Below are 15846 nucleotides of genomic sequence, written 5' to 3'. Positions count from 1 at the left end.
GTGGGGAGGGAGTTCAATGTCTTGGCCGCCAGGTAGGAGAAGGATCTTCCTCCGGCGGTGGCTCTTCGGATGCGTGGAACGGCGGCGAGGGCGAGGTTTGTAGAACGTAGCTGGCGGGTGGGCGTGTAGAAGGTCAGTCGGTCGTTGAGGTACTTGGGGCCCAGGTCGTGGAGAGACTTGTGTGCGTGGGTGAGGAGTCTGAACGTGATTCTCTTGCTGACCGGGAGCCAGTGCAGGTCCCTCAGGTGGCCGGAGATGTGGCTGCGTCGGGGGATGTCCAGGATGAGTCGGGCGGAGGCGTTCTGGATGTGTTGGGAGTCTTTTCTGTAGCTTGGCTGTGTTTCCGGCGTAGAGGGTGTTCCCGTAGTCCAGTCGGCTTGTGACGAGTGCCTGGGTGACCGTCTTCCTGGTTTCGGTCGGGATCCATCGGAAGATCTTGCGGAGCAATCGTAGGGTGTTGAAGCATGATGAGGAGACGGCGTGACTTGTCTGGTCATCGAGAGGGAGGAGTCCAGGATGAAGCCCAGGTTGCGTGCGTGGTCTGTTGGCTTGGGAGTGGTGCCCAGGGCGGGGGGACACCAGGAGTCGTCCCAGGCAGAGGGCGATGGTCCGAGGATGAGGACTTCCGTCTTGTCTGCTGAGTTCAGTTTCAGGCGGCTGTTCTTCATCCACTCGGCGACGTCTTTCATCCCTTCGTGTAGGCTAGTTCTGGCGGTGGCGGGGTCTCTGGTGAGGGAGAGGGTCAGTTGGGTGTCGTCGGCGTAGGAGATGATGTTGAGGTTGTGTTGGCGTGCGATGGCTGCAAGAGGTCTCATGTAGACGTTGAAGAGGGTGGGGCTGAGTGATGATCCTTGCGGTACGCCGCAGATGACTTCGGTGGCCTCGGAACGGAACGGGGGGAGGCGGACTCTCTGTGTTCTTCCGGCGAGGAACGAGATGATCCACTCCAGTGCCTTCTCTTGGATACCTGTGTTGCTGAGGCGTTGCACTAGGGTGCGGTGGCAGACAGTGTCAAATGCTGCAGAGCGGTCCAGGAGGATGAGGGCCGCCGTTTCCCCGTTGTCAAGCAGGGTTCTGATGTCGTCGGTGGCTGCGATGAGGACGGTCTCGGTGCTGTGGTTGGCTCGGAAACCGGACTGCGAGGGATCCGTTCGTCTCGAGGAAGGCGGCAAACTGTCTGTTGACGGTCTTCTCAATGACTTTGGCAGGAAAAGGGAGGAGCGAGATGGGGCGGAAGTTCTTGAGGTCGGTGGGGTCCGCTGTTGGTTTCTTTAGTAGGGCGCGGAGCTCGGCATGCTTCCAGCTCTCCGGGAAGGTGGCCGTGTTGAAGGAGATGTTGGTGATGTCCCGGAGTTGGGGTGCGATGATGGAGTCGGCCTTGTTGAAGACGTGATGGGGGCAGGGGTCGGTTGGAGATCCGGAGTGGATGGTGTTCATCGTGCGGGCTGTGTCTTCGGTGGTCACCGTGGTCCAGGTGCGGAGGGTGGCGGTTGGGTGCGCTGGTTCGGTGGTTGGGTGCGTGGATGGTGCGCCGAAGCTGTTGGGGATGTCGGCGATCTTGCGGTGGAAGAACGAGGCGAGAGAGTCGCAGAGGTCTTGTGAAGGAGTGATGTCGTTGTTGCCGGTGCTGGGGTTGGAGAACTCCTTGACGATGCTGAAGAGTTCCTTGCTGTCGTGGGCGTTGTTTTCCAGTCGGTCCTTCAGTGATTTCTTCTTGGTGGTGCGGATAAGCTGGTGGTGCTTGCGGGTGGCTTGTTTGAGGGCGGTCATGTTGTCTGTAGTCTGGTCGAGGAGCCAGGCTTTCTCGAGGGTGCGGCAGTTCTTCTTGGAGTCCTTGAGTTTGTCTGTGAACCAGGTGGCTTTCTTGCTTCTGGGTCTGCTGGGAGGGTTCTTCAGTGGCGCAAGGTCGTCTGCGCAGGCGGTCAGCCACTGTGTGAAGTTTCGGGCTGCTTCGTTGGGGTCCGTTGTGCTGGCGGGTGGGTTCTGGCTGAGGGAGGTGGTGAGCTGCTCGGCGGTGATCTTGCTCCAGCTCCTGTGAGGAACCTGTTGCGGGTGGTGATGGGTCGTGGTTCTTCGGAAGCTGAAGTGGACGCAGCTGTGGTCGGTCCAGTGAAGTCCGGTGGAGTGGCTGAAGGTGATGTGCTTGCTGGATGAGAAGACGGGATCAAGCGTGTGGCCGGCGTAGTGGGTGGGGGTGTTGACCAGTTGCTTGAGTCCGAGGTTGGCGAGGTTGTCCAGCAGGGCGGCGGTGTTGCGGTCCTTGTTGTTCTCCAGGTGGAAGTTGAGGTCCCCTAGGAGGATGTAGTCAGCGGAGGGGAGGGCGTGCGGGCTGATGAAGTCCGTGATGTCTTCGCTGAATTGTGTGCGTGGTCCCGGGGGTCTGTATACGAGTGTGCCTCTGAGGGTCGTCTTTGGGTCGGTGTGTATCTGGAAGGGGAAGTGCTCGGCGGCGGAGAAGGTGTCGTTGGAGTCGGTCGTGATGCGGATGGTGTTCTTGTGTACGATGGCGATGCCTTCTCCAGTCTGGTTGACGCGGTCCCTCCGGGTGATCTTGTATCCGTCTGGGATGGTGATGGCGATGGCGATGTCGGGTGCAGAGGAGGCGTTCATCCAGGTTTCTGTGAGGAAGGCGACGTCTGGTGAAGTTGTGTCGAGCAGGTTCCAAAGTTCGATGGCGTGTCTGTGGACGGAGCGGGTGTTGAGCAGGATGCACTTGAGGTGGCTGTTGTTGGTGCTCGGCTTGGTGGGTGCGGTGCAGGCCAGGAGGCAGGTGAATTTGCAGGCTTGGCAGGTGAAGGGTCCGTGGGTGCGTTTCGGGGTGGCTCGGTAGCAGGCGGGGGTTCGGCCGGCGTTGAGTGCGTGGAGGGAGGCGGCGTCGTAGGTCTGTCATGTGGGCAGGCATCGTCGGGGGCCAGGGGTCCTGGCGCTGTGCGCGGTCCAGGTGCGGACGGGCTTGCCTTTGGCGCGCCTTCGGCGCACAATCGGCGCTCCCGCTGCGCGTCCGCGCGGTCTCCATTTAAGGACAAGTGGGAGGGAGGAGCAGCTGGGAGGCGGGAGCGGGGAGGACACGGAAAAAAAGGGGGCGGGGCCGCGAGATCATGGGGGCGGGGCCGCGAGATCATGGGGGCGGGGCCGCGAGATCACGGCAGCGGGGAGCGGGGCTAACCAGGGGAGACAGGCAAAACAGGAAACAATGCACAAAATTACAGTGATACAGCAGGGGAAAACAGTGAGGCAGTCCCAGCAAACGAGCTAGGGAAAAACAAGCAAAACAGGCAAAACGGCAGATCGTGACTGTGAGCAGCAGCGGGGGGCATACACACAGCTGGGGGGCCGTGCGGCGCGGGGGTGTCCTGAGAACAGGTCACCCGTGAGATCTGGATTATACCTACAGAACAATAAGACTGTGTACCTGCAAATAGAAACAAGAGTCTAAGCACACTGAGCAGGGCACTAAAACACTGTGCTCTATTTGTGTTTGTTTTGCGCACCTGTAGGAGCTTTTGTACATCGACCACTCTCTTGTGCAGTAAAGCAAAGCTGGATTCATACATTTTGGCTGCTTCACAAGTTTTGAAACCACTGTAAAGTCTCACTGTTACCTCAGAACCCACTGTCCAGAGTGCAGACCTTCCTATCCTTCTTTGAGTTGTACTGTGGATCCCACTATAGCAACAATAACTACTTTGGGTTCTAATTTCCCGATATTTTATTTGACAAGTGGAATGACAGATAAGATTATGAATACTTACCACTCACGGTACATACTCCTGGAGTAAAGGAGACATGACATGAAAAGAAATAAGGATTTGATTAGAAGAAGATTTTAACAGTATCAGATTACAAGTCATACGTAGAAAAACAACACTGAATGAACTATTTATCTCACAAAACGTATGAACTACTGCAAATCCGCAACGCATGCTTCGGTCTGGAGAACTTTTAAGATGCAAAAAACTAAGAGTATGTAGCCTCTTGAGGACTTTTATTTTAGACCAGAGCCTAAAGAATGGCAACATATAGCTTGCTATGCAAGTGCCATTAGCCATCCACCTGTAGGTAACCGCACAACTTCTCAATGGCAGTATGTGGTTGGTGCAATATTCACCTATTATACTGCTCACAAGGATGGGTCTTCAAGCAGGAAGTCCCTATCCAAAAGGATGTCTCAGATCTGAGGTAATGAGGGGTAGCAGTAAATGTAATTCTCAAAGTGCAAGTATTGTCATGAGGGAGTCTGGATACTTTAGACATTAAAAAAAATACAACCCTCCTAGAAGCAGTTACCAAATTCTTAACGGGATCACCATTAATGAATGCCGTCTGACTGGACAATGAAGACAAGAAAAGGAGGGTCTGTTTCTTGGCCACGGGATTTTCATCAGTTTATGGGGAGGCAACATAAATACATTCTCAGCATACATACATGGATCTAACAAGACCTAACCCCCACCTAATAACTGATTTCCCCGACTAAGTTATGGGACGATCGGAGGACAACAGCCCCCTTGGGAGCTTGCAAATGCTAGTGGGAAACCCAATGATGAAGTATGCCACACTAGGGTGAGTGAGGATTCACCATCCAATGCAACCATATGCATTAATGGTAATTCCAATATGTCTGGCAACCAACTGCAGAGGTGTGTTGTAATTTTTGTAGGAAATGGTTTGAGCAGGGAGGGTGTACAACAATCCATATAATTCCCCTATGCTTTGAACAGCCCAGATACTTTACCAAATGTTTATGAATCATGGTTTTGCCTCGTCTACAAGGAGGCGTGCATCTTGATGATATGACAGAGGAAGGAATTTCAGTTGAGAATAGATGACACCCTCCAGGCGCTACTGTGGAGAACTAACAATTTCCAAACAGAGAGCCAAAACAAACAAAAAAACTATGGGATTCTGGCGAACATAAATAGTTAATGTGTTTAAGCAAACTACTGAGTTCCTTCCCTTTCTATGGTTTCTAAAGATCAATAAAACAAGAAAGCTTAGCAAGGTCTCCTCAGAACTTTCAGTTCACAAAGACTTGTAGAACGGATACTGCTGGTTAAACCTTTGAGCCCTTTCAGCTATGATAAGAAACCAGGTAAAGCAGCTGGGTGAAAGCAGCTCCACAATCATGCTTTGAAGTACAACAAATGTTAAAAGGGAGTCTTTGTGCACTGTAGGCATGGATGACAAGAAAGTTTATTTTATTCATTTTAGGCAATATTTATCAAACGTTTCTGCAACAGTCACAATCTTACGAACACTTTAGTGAAGAAATTCTCCGAATCTATGTACTTATTATGTGTAGGAGTCAGGTGAACAAACTTACAAAGGATCAAAAGAATTTCACATCTATGATGAATAAGGTGATATGCTTAAAATAATGTTTTTAATGTTACAACTATAAAAGCAGTTAGTTGGAGGCGGCAATCTCTCATTTGAATGAGGGGTGTAAATGTTCCTTGACATGCCTTTCTAGGCTTAAACCCTTTGCATATAGTGCTAAGGAATAATTGGGAACACATTATGTGCAAAGAAAACTTTGAGGGAAGCAAGAAACTGATGTAGTATGAAGGATTGAAATTTAGGCAAGTTTCAGTTGGTAAATCCATGCTATGGATATGGAAATTAAATAGGATATTTGAAAAACTTGGATCAAGCAGACTTCAAGAATACCGTTTGACCAAACCGTAAAGTTTATGCACCTTATCCTACCTACTATCCATCCCACCTCCTAACACTTCACCCTCTCAACAGATTGACGCACTCTCACCATTCCCTTCCGTGTCCCCAACCCCTCACCCTACAGGCACCTATACTGCGTGCGACGTCTCAAACCCAATCCTCCAATTACCCCCCCCCTCGTTAGCAACCCTTCCTCATCGGGACACCTCAGCAGCATGCCCAGTCTTCCAAACCCTTTCTCTCTAATGACTTCTCTCCACCCACCACTAGGCACACCCCCTACCTCACTTCCAGCCCCCTCCTCCCGATATTCCTATTATTTGACTGTCCGTACCAATTTCACCTTCTCCAAACTGCCCCCTACCTAGCCAGGATGGTATGTCCCCTCTCTCCCCTCAAGAACCCTTACCATCTCAGAACACCGATTATGACTCCATGCACTCCCATTCTGACTACAAGGACCTCGCTTCGTCCACCAACATGGGAACGCCTCTCCACCCACCCCCCAACCTACACCCTCCACAGACCGCTCTCCCCGGACAACTTGGATTCCACTCTTCTCTCTACCACCTTCTCTCCCTCAGTCCCTATCACTCCTTTAACACAGACTCTGTCTAACATCGAAAGCTATCTCCTTACCTTGTCGTCTGAACTCTCCCAGCTCAGGAAAGATCTTACCTTGTCGTCCGAACTCTCGCAACTCAGGAAAGATTTTAACTCCCTCTGCTCTGAAATCCTCCTAAACCGTGCGATCCCCCCCAAGCCGACTGCAAAACACCTCGAACCTTCAACAGTGGAGAACCTTCCCCCACTGCAACTGTTCCCACAGGCAACCGTGCCTCGAGCCATCTCTCCCCTTCAGACCTCCTTGACCTTTGTAATTCTTACCTCCCTAACTATCCAATTGAATCTCCCACCCCCACTTTAGCATTTCTGTGATCCTCTGGACAAGTAGAATCCCTTCCTCCCCAGTCGCCCCTAGACCTACAACACAACTTACCGCAATCCAATCATGCCGTCCTACCATAATAAACCCGAAACCCCTCAACTGTCGCTCAGCTGTCCGGCATGTGACTGAAATAGCTGAAACCATCCTCAGTGAAGACATTGACATTGCCTTTCTTACGGAACCTTGGCTCAATGTCCAATCTACATCTATCCTTGACCTACTCCCCCCCCCCCCCGTCCCCCGGTTACTCCATACTCAGAAAAGATAGACTAGATAGAATTGGAGGTGGTCTAGCCATCTTTAAAAACTAACTGCAACTCTCGCTTGTTAAGAACTCTGACACTACCAGCTTTGAATACCTCGGAGCAGGACTTAAAATTCAGGGTGCCCCAGCTATTCGCCTACATAATATCTACCATCCTCCTGGCGAATCCCTTCCCTTCGCAGAGGAACTTTCTGTGTTGCTTGTATAGGTACTTTGGGTACTGTAGAACTAAAATGTCTAAAGAACGTCTAAGCTGCGAAGCAGTGCGTACAGAATAGCCTAAATCCACATCTCCAACCAACAGTGACAAGAAACCATAGATGGGCTACACGTAGCAGAAGTGATGACGTTAACAGCCTTTTAAAGGTTTTTTTTTTGGGGGGCGGAGGCAAACTCAGTTGCAGATCACCCAGGCACTATACGTGGCCAACTGCACTTTCACCTTAACGTAATTCACAGGGATACTGAACTGCCAGGAAGGATAGCTGCCAAAAACTGAATATTGCTTTCCTCCTGAATGTTATGGCTAGTCACTACAAAACATTTCTCTGGCTCACTCCTAGTGCCCAACAATCTTGCTCAGTGTGGGACTGTGCTTCGTCCTGTTTAAAAGGCTTCTCTGGCCTGTGAGGAGTCTCAGCTTAGATACAGCTCCTTTCCATCTTACAAAGTCCCTGTCACATTGCTATTATTTAATCTTCTGTGATTTTTTAAAAGCCTTTGAGATTTCAAATGATAACATAGAGAGAACAAGAATGAAAAACAAAGGATGGGGATCAAACATTAGGGTAAGGCTAACAGCGCAGATGCACAAGAAATATTGGCATAGCCAATAGGTCTCGACAAAAAGCGAGACCTATTGGCTATGCCAATGCTTGTTTGTTTTTTGTTGCTGTTTTGTTAAGTTGCCAGATCTACAATAACTGGACATGGTTTTTTTGTTAACAGTTCTTTGCATCAAATGAACTTGTTTTCAATGCTCTGAATGTTGTTTCCATTCTGGTTGTAGGAAGCAGTCATTCCCGGGGGTGTGGGGGCTGCCCAGCTGTGCACATGCGCTGAACTTTGCAAATGAGAAAAAGCCTGGTTCAGGCGCAACTTACAAGTGTGTATTACAAGTTTAAACGCCATTTTACCTTTTTGCTGCTTTTGCACACAACACTATATGTAACTGTTGTTGCAAGTTAGGCTACGCGAATTGCTTCACATGAGAATGGCTTGTTTTCAACGTCCCTAGACTTACATCTCGACCTTAGTCTGCACAATGAGTGCTGAAGCCTCCAAGGTTATCAAAACAATGTTCGGTGTTGTTCGGGCTGATCGTCTCATGCACTACACATAACATGCACGCAGCTTCAGCTATCTGGAATCCTGGCATCTTCAATATCGCACTGCATGCATGATTTAGACTCTCTGAAAGGAAGCCAGTTTCCAGAGAGACAGAGCTATTGCAGATCCTGATGTGATTCACATCTGCTGATCTTGGAGGTATGGGGTCACCTATTCAAGCCTAAGAGACCTACTATATTTTATAAACATAGTTCCTAGCTAGGGAGGGTGACATACTAGGTACTATATAACCTGTTACCACCATCATTATAAAAGGATTTCTCCTTTTGCGTTTTATGGAGTTGTAACAATGCTGATCGTATTATTTTTAATCATATGTCTGCTTATGCTCGCAAAAATACTGCATCTTAGAGCACGACGTTAAAATAAATATTTTAAACTTATCGTGTCTCTTTCTTCACCCATGTTGTGGATTGGTATGAGAATATAACGAAATAGTGTTCTTGATTCCCACCATTCCTGAGAGTAACCTAAGTTGCATGTTGTGGGTTGTCTAATCAATGGTACCTTTGCTATAGGACGAAGAGCTAATGTGACAACAATGCTAGTCGGTTAGGGGTTCTAGGTACTGAGGTGAATTTTTTGGTCCACCACAATTCACTGATGTCCTGGGTCTCTGTGCACAGTTCTGCGTCTGAGCAGAATCCCTGCAACACCTGGTGGAAACATGCACTGACGGCTGGTGGTGTGTGTGCCTGGTGGAAGCGTTCACTGACGGCTGGTGGTGTGTGTGCGCCTGGTGGAAGCGTGCACGGACGGCTGGTGGTGTGTGTGCCTGGTGGAAGCGTGCACTGACGGCTGGTGGTGTGTGTGCCTGGTGGAAGCATGCACAGACGTCTGGTGGTGTGTGTGCCTGGTGGAAGCGTGCACTGACGGCTGGTGGTGTGTGTGCCTGGTGGAAGCGTGCACTGACGGCTGGTGGTGTGTGTGCCTGGTGGAAGCGTGCACTGGCAGCTGGTGGTGTGTGTGCCTGGTGGAAGCGTGCACGAACGGCTGGTGGTGCGTGTGCCTGGTGGAAGCGTGCACGGACGGCTGGTGGTGTGTGTGCCTGGTGGAAGCAGGAGCAGTCACAGAGATAGAAGACACAAATGAAACTGACGGAGGGGGAGAAGGGAGGGGGGGGGGGGAGTGCGAGCAGAGGAGCATTCACAGCCATAGAAGACACAAATTAAGCGGACCAGGAAGGAGGGGGAAAGGGAGGGGGTAGTGCAAGCAGAGGAGCCTGAATACAGCAATAAAAACACAGATGGCAGCTGTGTACGCGCTCGTGAACACAAGCTGGAGGCAAGCAAAAGCCTCTGGTGGCATTTTTAAAAGCCACTTACTAAATGTCTCGCGCTGTCTCAGACGAGACCTAGTGATACAAGAACAAGCTAGGAAAAGCAGAGAACTGTTGCCATAAAATAATGCTCATACTTCAAGATCTCGAGGTACTCCAGGATGTGGTTCTGGATTTTGTCATCTTTTTCGTAAGCCTCGAGCAAAGCTATTGCTTCCTCGTGGTTCTGGCAGTACTCTTTGTAGACGTCCTCCAGCTCGGCCCTATGCTTCAGGAAGACTGTGCCTGCAAAATAAGGCAAAATGTGTGCTGTCAAGTCACCAAGATTCCCAAGCATCCGATTTTCAAATGTGCAACCAGCACTGATTTCCCACCAGCACAAGTCTCGACACCCACCCCAGGATGCCAATAGGGCAGAGTCCATGCTTTAGAGACTGCATGCTTCCACGTGTCAGACTGACAGGCACCTAAACGCCTCCAAAGCATCATCACTGGAGACTAGTATATGCACAAGGAGGTCATACTCTACAAAGATAGCATCAGGCATGTACTTATGACATCACTGCAGAGGGTCATGGTGGTGGAAAATACATCCTCTCATTTGAGTGCATGGGATGAGCATCTGCCAAAGCAAACTGACATCACTAGTGAGGAGAAATTGCAAAAACTTAGGGCAACTCAAATATAATTAGAACATGACAATAATTTTTTAATAGCATGAAGGGACAAAAACACCATATTATAACTAAATACAACAAGCATTAGAAATGCAATCGGGCTCGGATTTATTTGAGTTTGAGCTAATGGCATTGTAAATGCCAATGTCTTTTTGCCATGTGTTATGGAGTGTGTGCATGTGGTGTGTAGTGGAAGTATGTTAGTTGAATTGTAATTTTACCAATGGTGGCATGCTGTGCTTTATATGAATATGTTTAAAAGTAAAGTGTACCATACTGCGATTGCTTGGTGGAAAAGTGCACTGCTGGCTGGAGGTGTGTGTGCCTGGTGGAAGGGTGCACTGACGGCTGGTGGGTGTGTGCTTGGTAAAAGCGTGCACAGATGGATGATGGCTGTTGGTGTTTGTGCATGGTGAAAGCATTCATTGACGGCTGGGGGTGTGTTGTGTGTGTTGTTTTCTGTGTGCTGGTGAGTGTGTGCTGGTGAGTCTGTGGGGGTGAGCCTGGGGAGTGAGTGTGGTGGTGAGTGTGTTGTGTTGAGTGCTGACAAGTGTGTGGTGTTGAGAGACTGAGGTGTGTGGTTTGTGTGTGCATTATGTGTGTGTGGTGTATGTGTGTGTGGTGTTTTCTGCACACTCACACACTGCCCCGTAACATTCACACACTGCTCACCCGCACACTCCCAATGTCACCCTGCATAGTCACACACTCAGCAGCACACAGCACTCAACAGCACTCTGCCCTCAACAGCACTCTGCCCTCAACAGCACTCTGCCCTCAACAGCACTCTGCCCTCAACAGCACACAGCACTCTGCCCTCAACAGCACACAGCACTCTGCCCTCAAAAGCACACAGCACTCTGCCCTCAACAGCACACAGCACTCTGCCCTCAACAGCACACAGCACTCTGCCCTCAACAGCACACAGCACTCTGCCCTCAACAGCACACAGCACTCTGCCCTCAACAGCACACAGCACTCTGCCCTCAACAGCACACAGCACTCTGCCCTCAACAGCACACAGCACTCTGCCCTCAACAGCACACAGCACTCTGCCCTCAACAGCACACAGCACTCTGCCCTCAACAGCACACAGCACTCTGCCCTCAACAGCACACAGCACTCTGCCCTCAACAGCACACAGCACTCTGCCCTCAACAGCACACAGCACTGCACTCAACAGCACTCTGCCCTCAACAGCACTCTGTCCGCAACAGCACTCTGCCCTCAACAGCATTCTGCACTCTGCCCTCAACAGCACTCTGCACTCTGCCCTCAACAGCATTCTGCACTCTGCACTCAACAGCACTCTGCACTCAACAGCACTCTGCACTCAACAGCACTCTGCACTCAACAGCACTCTGCACTCAACAGCACTCTGCACTCAACAGCACTCTGCACTCAACAGCACTCTGCACTCAACAGCACTCTGCACTCAACAGCACTCTGCACTCAACAGCACTCTGCACTCAACAGCACTCTGCACTCAACAGCACTCTGCACTCAACAGCACTCTGCACTCAACAGCACTCTGCCCCCAACAGCACTCTGCCCCCAACTGCACTCTGCCCCCAACTGCACTCTGCCCCCAACTGCACTCTGCCCCCAACTGCACTCTGCCCCCAACAGCACTCTGCACTCAACAGCACTCTGCACTCAACAGCACTCTGCACTCAACAGCACTCTGCACTCAACAGCACTCTGCACTCAACAGCACTCTGCACTCAACAGCACTCTGCACTCAACAGCACTCTGCACCCAACAGCACTCTGCACCCAACAGCACTCTGCCCCCAACAGCACTCTGCCCCCAACAGCACTCTGCCCCCAACAGCACTCTGCCCTCAACAGCACACAGCACTCATCAGCACTCAACAGCACACAGCACTCAACAGCACACAGCACTCAACAGCACACAGCACTCAACAGCACACAGCACTCAACAGCACACAGCACTCACAGCCACTCTGCACTCAACAGCACTCTGCACCCAACAGCACTCTGCCCCCAACAGCACTCTGCCCCCAACAGCACTCTGCCCCCAACAGCACTCTGCCCTCAACAGCACACAGCACTCATCAGCACTCAACAGCACACAGCACTCAACAGCACACAGCACTCAACAGCACACAGCACTCAACAGCACACAGCACTCAACAGCACACAGCACTCAACAGCACACAGCACTCAACAGCACTCTGCCCCCAACAGCACTCTGCCCCCAACAGCACTCTGCCCCCAACAGCACTCTGCCCCCAACAGCACTCTGCCCCCAACAGCACTCTGCCCCCAACAGCACTCTGCCCCCAACAGCACTCTGCCCCCAACAGCACTCTGCCCCCAACAGCACTCTGCCTTTCAGTGATTATTAAGCACTGCCATCCAAGTACTTGAAGTGGCAGTCATTGGAAATGCAAACCCCATTTAAACGTTTTAATTCTCTCACAGACCTGGGGCTGCACTTTTAAATCATTATTCACATTGGGCATTCAAATTCATCTCACTTAAGGCAAGATGGGTTAAGCAAAGAGCAAGTTTTAAACAAAAACACTGACAAAGGGGATGTGGCAGCGAAATTCTTATTGTGTACGAATTTAAAGTGCTTCTTTAGTTAGAAGTGCAACTACGAAAATGAGTTAATGAAAAAAAAAATTCTCATAGAGTAATGATCTTACTGAGCACTCTTAATGTATAAATACATGTTTTGATTTCCACTGTTAGTTGTTGATTAATTAAATGCTCAAAGGCGGAACTTGTTCATGCTTACATCGTTGGAGCACAAATTACAGACAGTGCATATATTTCTTAGGACCTACTCACTAACACCTTGTAATGTCATTAGAATCCAAATGAACGTGAGGGAATGTGTTAAGAAGCTCTGGTGCAACGATCTACAAAGCCCCCGTGAAATATGAATGTTACCGCTCACCTTCCCCAAGTAACAACTGGCATACCCAAACTTGAGCACTCCCCCCGTTGCAAAGTATATGGAGGGGGCCTCGCTACCCTCCGGACCCATCCAGGAACTCTCAGGCCAGGGGCTCTCAATGGTGTACAGTGCCGGAGGGGCCCCACCAGAAGCTAGGGCCCTCCGCACCACAGGAGCTGCGGGGGCCTTCGTTACGCCACTTCAACGTCTTTCTCAAAGTTTCACTTGCAGCCGGATGACCCTTGTGCTCGTACCCTAAGGCAGCTCAGTACTGAAGTACGATATACAATAAAACAAGTGGCAAGCAATTCTAAAAACTGAAACTGACCTTTGATGAAAGTCAGGACGCAGCGGGGTTAGGATCAGCTAGTTACATCGCGGCTATATGCTGGATTGCCGGAGAAAATCGCCTTCGCCCCCCCCCCCTGAGTTCTCGGAGCAAAACATGGAGGCGGGGCTGTGCTGAGCTTCGTTGCTGGAAGACGTGCGGGGAATTGCTGGTACGCTGCTTGCCTTCCGATTTATGAGACCCGCTGGCTCTTGCACCGAGAGAGCAGACCCCGTTGCAGACTGAGGAGGTGCTGCAAAACGTTCCTGTCGGCTGTGGGACCCGCAGCCGGAGAGACGACTGTGAATCACTTAATCTCACCGTGCCTAACAAAACAAGGAAGCTGCGCGCTGAGCGCTGCAGAATTGTGAACGCGCCCGGCCATCTGCAGTCACTAACGGAGGCACCCTGACAGCTCCTAATTACAATTTATGTACTTCTTTGCGCAAGCACGCACGAAATATGCCTCAAAATGGCGGAACAAAACTACATTTACCCTATCACTTCAAGCCTATTACAAAGAAAACACAAGGAAGACGAATCACTGGCCACATGACATAAAACGCTAAGGAATGTCTGGAATTTCTCTCTCCAAGGCCCTCTTCTTCTTTTTTTTTTTCTCCTTTAACATTAGTTCTCTAACTCCTCCCCTTTCAGGGGAAGGAGTCCGAGCCCTAAAAATAAGTTTTATTAAAGCTATGCAATAAATATTATTGGTAAACAAATCCACATGCGTACTACAGTCTATCAACATACACTCTAACATCATGCTGTACAACCAAGATAAAAATTTACATGGGAAATATCTTATGTTTTCTCATTTATCCTAAGAATCTGATCTGTCTCCATAACAATTGATATAATCATGAAGGGCTAGGAGCCTAGTTCTGTTTAGCAGCAATAAGTGGGTGAAGAACAAATTTGTTTCAGCAACAATCAGTGGTTGAACCAAACTTTATCTACGCATGTTTCGGCACAGGGGTGCCTTCGTAAGGAGAGCCACACATTACAAGGTCATGATAGCCAAATGGACAAGAATCTCTGGGGCTGCATAAGAAATGATGGAAAGAATTCCTCTGGAGTACAATGTGAATGCTAGGAAAATTATCTAAATTGTTGAAAATCAGTTTGCCGAAAGTACATGGGCCAGTTTGAGCCATACATTCGTACCCATAAGCTAAATCTGTGAAAATACCTTAAGTTATTGTAAATCAGTTGCCCGAAAATTAGATAGGTCAATTAATGCCAATCATCTGCATCAAGGGGCTAATTTGGTGAGAGTACCAATAGTATATGCTTTCACTGGAAGTGGACACCGGGTTTATGAAAATTACGATGAAAGATTTAGAAGCTCCACTCAATGAACCGAAGATTAACGAACCAGCAGCCGAGCGCGGCCTGAAGAGTCAGCAGCCGAGCGCGGCCTGAAGAGTCAGCAGCCGAGCGCGGCCTGAAGAGTCAGCAGCCGAGCGCGGCCTGAAGAGTCAGCAGCCGAATGCCACCTGAAGAGTCAGCAGCCAAACGCCGCCTGAAGAGTTAGCAGCCGTACACCGCCTGAGCCCCGGCGAGGAGTCAACACAATGGAGAATGCATCCCTGGAAACGAAAGCCAAAGCTGTGTGCCTGGGCCTCTGCAATGGTTTCACTGAAGAGGAGCCAATGCATCGGAGACTGCATCCTCTGCAGGGACATCCCTAGGGAGGGCTTAGAGGGGTACATCGCCATTGACTGCTTGGGTAAGTTATTCGCAGTGAGGTCAATGGGGAAGTCCTCCTCTCCTTGTGGTGTAGACACCTGGAGTCACTTTGTTAGAACATAAAAGGCATAGGTTTCCCAATAAAACCTTTTACCCTGTGTATAGTGACAAAATACCCTTTTACAGATAATAATTACTCTGCACCCATAATTTGAAGAAAGTGTTACCTTGTTCTATAAGAGTTCAATTAATAATTCTTACCTACGGAGTCGGAGGCTTCAAAGGCACTTAGAAGCATCTTGGAGACAGTCAACACAGCTTGTATATTTCCAAAGAGTCCTTCAAAATCAATGTTATGTGCCTGAAAGATAGAGTAAAGGAGCACATCAAAAAGGACGGCCAGCCCCCTCTAGATATAAGAATCACAGAACACTACTTTAAGATTCACTGCAAGACTACAGAATACAAGAGGTAACCGTGCAGTGAAATTTAGGGCAGAGTAATAGCAAGTACGCAAGCCACTGACAGAGGCTCAGACATAGATGATCGACAGCAAGTCCAGTTGAATCATATGAAAAGCATGTATTTTTCAAGGTCTTAGATGATAAAAGTGGCACCGCACAAGGGATCACAGTCTTAAAAAATACATGAATGCAAATACATAAGGAGAAGCCATCTGCAGGACATGGTACACTG

The 15846-nt window shown here is 49.7% G+C and overlaps 1 protein-coding gene across 2 annotated transcripts in view; it reads right to left on the bottom strand.

Annotated features, from left to right (window-relative positions):
- DNMBP (dynamin binding protein) overlaps positions 1-15846 on the bottom strand; it is a 534728-nt gene that overhangs the window by 92955 nt on the left and 425927 nt on the right. For both annotated transcript variants that reach the window (XM_078643534.1, XM_078643535.1), the window contains 3 exons: positions 15412-15511; positions 9660-9807; positions 3753-3770 (listed from right to left, as the gene is read on the bottom strand). In XM_078643534.1, coding sequence (XP_078499660.1) covers positions 3753-3770; positions 9660-9807; positions 15412-15511 — 266 coding nt within the window. The remainder of the gene's footprint in view (positions 1-3752; positions 3771-9659; positions 9808-15411; positions 15512-15846) is intronic.

Source organism: Lissotriton helveticus, chromosome 5_1 (assembly GCF_964261635.1).
Source record: "Lissotriton helveticus chromosome 5_1, aLisHel1.1, whole genome shotgun sequence".
Taxonomy (NCBI): Eukaryota; Metazoa; Chordata; class Amphibia; order Caudata; family Salamandridae; genus Lissotriton; species Lissotriton helveticus.
The sequence above is the reverse complement of the archived record's forward strand: the minus strand, read 5'-3'. Positions and strand labels throughout refer to the sequence as shown.